Below are 3,163 nucleotides of genomic sequence, written 5' to 3' on the forward strand. Positions count from 1 at the left end.
AATGTTGGGCTTGGTCCCATGGAGCAACTCGTACGGAGTCTTGCCGTCCGTGTTTACGTTGGGCGTGCGGTTGCGCAAGAACGCCGCAGTGTGGACGGCTTCGGCCCACCAACTTGGCCGTGCGTTCGCGTGGAGCATGATAGTGCGAGACGTCGTGATTAGTGTGTGGCTCATGCGTTCAGCCTTGCCGTTTTGATACTGGCGGTGGGGAACACTGCGCTCGTGGTTGATTCCAAAGGCTTCGAGGTACTCTTGGGCATCGTCGTTGACAAACTCAGTGTCGTTGTCCGAGTGGAACGTGGTCACGTAGACGCCAGTTTGGTTTTCAAGCCACGCGTGGAATTGTTGCAAGCTGGCCAGAACTTCATCGGCCGATTTGGTCTTGAGTGGGTAGACGGCCGTGTAGTTGGAGTGCGCTTCGGTGTAGGCCACAAAGTACTTGCAGCCTCCCATGGTCTGCACTGGTGAGGGGCCCCAGGTGTCCGCATGGGTGGTAGTGCCAAGGGGCTTGGACCCGCGTCCACCGTGGCGTGGGTGAGCAATTTCCGTCGTTTCGCCACGGACACAGCCATCACAACGATTCGGATGCGGCAGCTGCGAGGGACCGCCGTGCGTTGCTTTGAGGATTGCCTGGGTTGACGCCGCGTGGGGATGCCCAAGTCGCGCGTGCCAGATTGACGGTGCTTCGTTAGCGACGAGATACGCAATCTCTACGTCGGCACTCGACGGCAGCAGCACGCTCGCATCCAATTCATACAAGCTATTGGTGGTAACGGCTTGGATCGAGACTTCTGGGCCGACCACGATATCCATGACGTTGTCTTAAAAGACCACTTGAGCCCTCGGGTTGGACCGCGTGAGCTGCGAGATTGATATGTAGCGTCTTGCGGAGCGTTGGCACGTGCAGCGTGTCTTGGAAAACTGCCGTCTTGCCCGTTGTAATGGACTGGACGCGGAGCTCGCCCTTGGCCTTGACCAACATCGTGTGGCCGTCGGCCAGTTGACGCTGCGGCGACATTTCATGACGTTGTGGAGCAACGAGAGATCGCCGGTCATGTGCGACGAGGCACCGCTGTCCATGATGAAGGACGGACCTTGGAGGCACGGCGCGGTGTTGTCGACGTGGTTGGCTTGGTCGTCGCTGCATGCAGCTGCGTGGTCTTCGGCAATGCTCCAAGTGACCGTTGGCACCAACGAGTCGTTGGTGCCGCACTCGTACACACCCATTGGTGGAAAATCGCGATATTCGGTCTTTGATTGGTCAAAATCGTTGGAAAACGGGCATGTTGCCGCCGCGCCACGGGTTGCCGCTGTGTTTTTGGCGTAGTCTGGCGTTGGCTTCATCGCGCTTCTTGTTGCGGCACTCGCTGAGGTCGTGGCCTTTCCATTCGCAGTACGTGCAGAATTTGTCACCAGCCTCCGTGTGATAGGCTTCGTCGGTGCCACGAACCTTGGACGCGCTGGCGTTGGTCTTCGAAGTGTGGGCGATCCGATCGGCAACAATTTCAACGGACTTGATCACGGCGATCAAGGAGCAGTATTCGGGGTCATTCTTGGCAATGTGCTCGAGGATCGAGTCGACCTTGGCTTCAAAACTCGATGGTAGTAAGTAGAGGAACTCGACGATGCGGTCGGCCTCGGGGGTCATGTCGCCAGCTTCAAACATCTTACGGACGCACTCTTGGAATCGGTGGACGAACGTGGCGTACGTTTCATTGGGTTTCCATGTTAGAGTCGAGAGCTCGCGGCGGAGCAGCATCTTGTTGACGATGGTGGTCTTCTCGTTGGCTTCCTTCAAGTGGCGCCAAGCGAGGTTCATATGGACGATGTACGGGTCTGCTTTCTCGAAGTCGGTTTCCTTGATGTACTTGAGGTTGTCGCGGTGGATGGAATCGGGTGCTCGACGTCAAGTACTTGCGGAGCTTTTGCTGGCAGATCTTCTGTTCGACATGGTCGGACCATTCGGGGTAGTTCGTCCCGTCGGCGTTGAGCTTGATGGTCTCCTTGACGACGTATTGCGTTGGGCTCATAACCTTTAGCGATGTTGGGCACAGAGTTGGCCAAGGAGAAGAGGTGACTGAGCAGGCGAAGGGAGAAAAGCAAAGTGAGTAGATTGTTGGAGTTTTAACAGAAGCTAGTCTGAGGACATAGATATGCAGTTTTCAGCAAGATGTGTCATGCTTGTCGCAGGATGAACGGCTTATGGGTAAGCCACACAACAGTGTCTGACTGTGGTTCACATTTCAAAAACGAGATCATCCACAAAGTCTATTGTCTGTTCGGTGCGCACCATCATTATGTTATTTGACGTTGTCGGTGGGCGAACGGGACTATTGAAGTTGTCAAACGGGTCATTGTCCCGACCTTGCTTTGCAGTGAATGCTTTTAGAACCGGGAGCGTGGCCCTCAATTCTACCTCTAATTCAATCTGCTTTAAACCAGCAACCGTCTGAGCACCAGATGCGGATTGCCCCTGCAACGGCCGTTACGGGACTCCCTGCGACCCTTGCCTGGTATTGTACACCCAAGGATGTCCGGGAGTTGAAGATTGACTGGGTCAACGCTGAGGTGAAGCGTCATGTTGACGAACTGGCAAGTGCATGGACTTTATGCACACAAACTTCCCTGAAAGTGCTGCTGAGAAACGTGCAAAGGCCAAAAAGCCGTAAGCGGCATTTGCGAAAATTTGCTTTGGGTGATTTTGCTCTTGTGGCACGGGCCTTGCAGCGTCCGGGGAAGTTGACCCTACGATGGGAAAGGCTTACCGGATTATAAACGTTGTTTCTGATCGCCTTATGGTGTGCAAGCAATCGGTGCCGCCGGGAGCAATTTCGCTTCACCGATAGCCGCACGCGTGTATTGCGAAGGTGGCTGGGACCAGGATGAGGATTTGAAGTCCCAAATTGCCTTTGGTGACGAAGTTTTTTACGTGGAATCTCTAATTGCCTTACGTTTACTCGACGGTTTGTGGCGAGTGCTCGTGAAGTGTTGAGTCGTCATGGGAACCGGCACTGTCATAGTACGAGCATGTGCCTGCTTTGTTTCGTCGTTGGGCGACGAGCAAGGATCAATGATGATGACGTGTGCGAAAAGCTCGAAGACATTGAGCACACATCTGCCACCTCTTGTAGAGGGGAAGTGTTTCCGGCCGAGTCGCGATTTC

At 54.7% G+C, this 3,163-nt stretch overlaps 1 protein-coding gene across 1 annotated transcript; it reads right to left on the reverse strand.

The window, feature by feature from the left end:
• Positions 1-1,261: 1,261 nt before the first annotated feature.
• Positions 1,262-2,030, reverse strand: H310_07189 (hypothetical protein; the record flags this gene model as incomplete). Its single annotated transcript, XM_008872531.1, has 2 exons — positions 1,262-1,792; positions 1,869-2,030. 2 exons carry the CDS (start codon positions 2,028-2,030, stop codon positions 1,262-1,264), a joined length of 693 nt encoding a protein of 230 aa, XP_008870753.1.
• Positions 2,031-3,163: the final 1,133 nt, after the last annotated feature.

This window comes from Aphanomyces invadans (genome assembly GCF_000520115.1).
Source record: "Aphanomyces invadans strain NJM9701 unplaced genomic scaffold supercont1.13, whole genome shotgun sequence".
In the NCBI taxonomy this organism is placed as follows: domain Eukaryota; phylum Oomycota; class Saprolegniomycetes; order Saprolegniales; family Verrucalvaceae; genus Aphanomyces; species Aphanomyces invadans.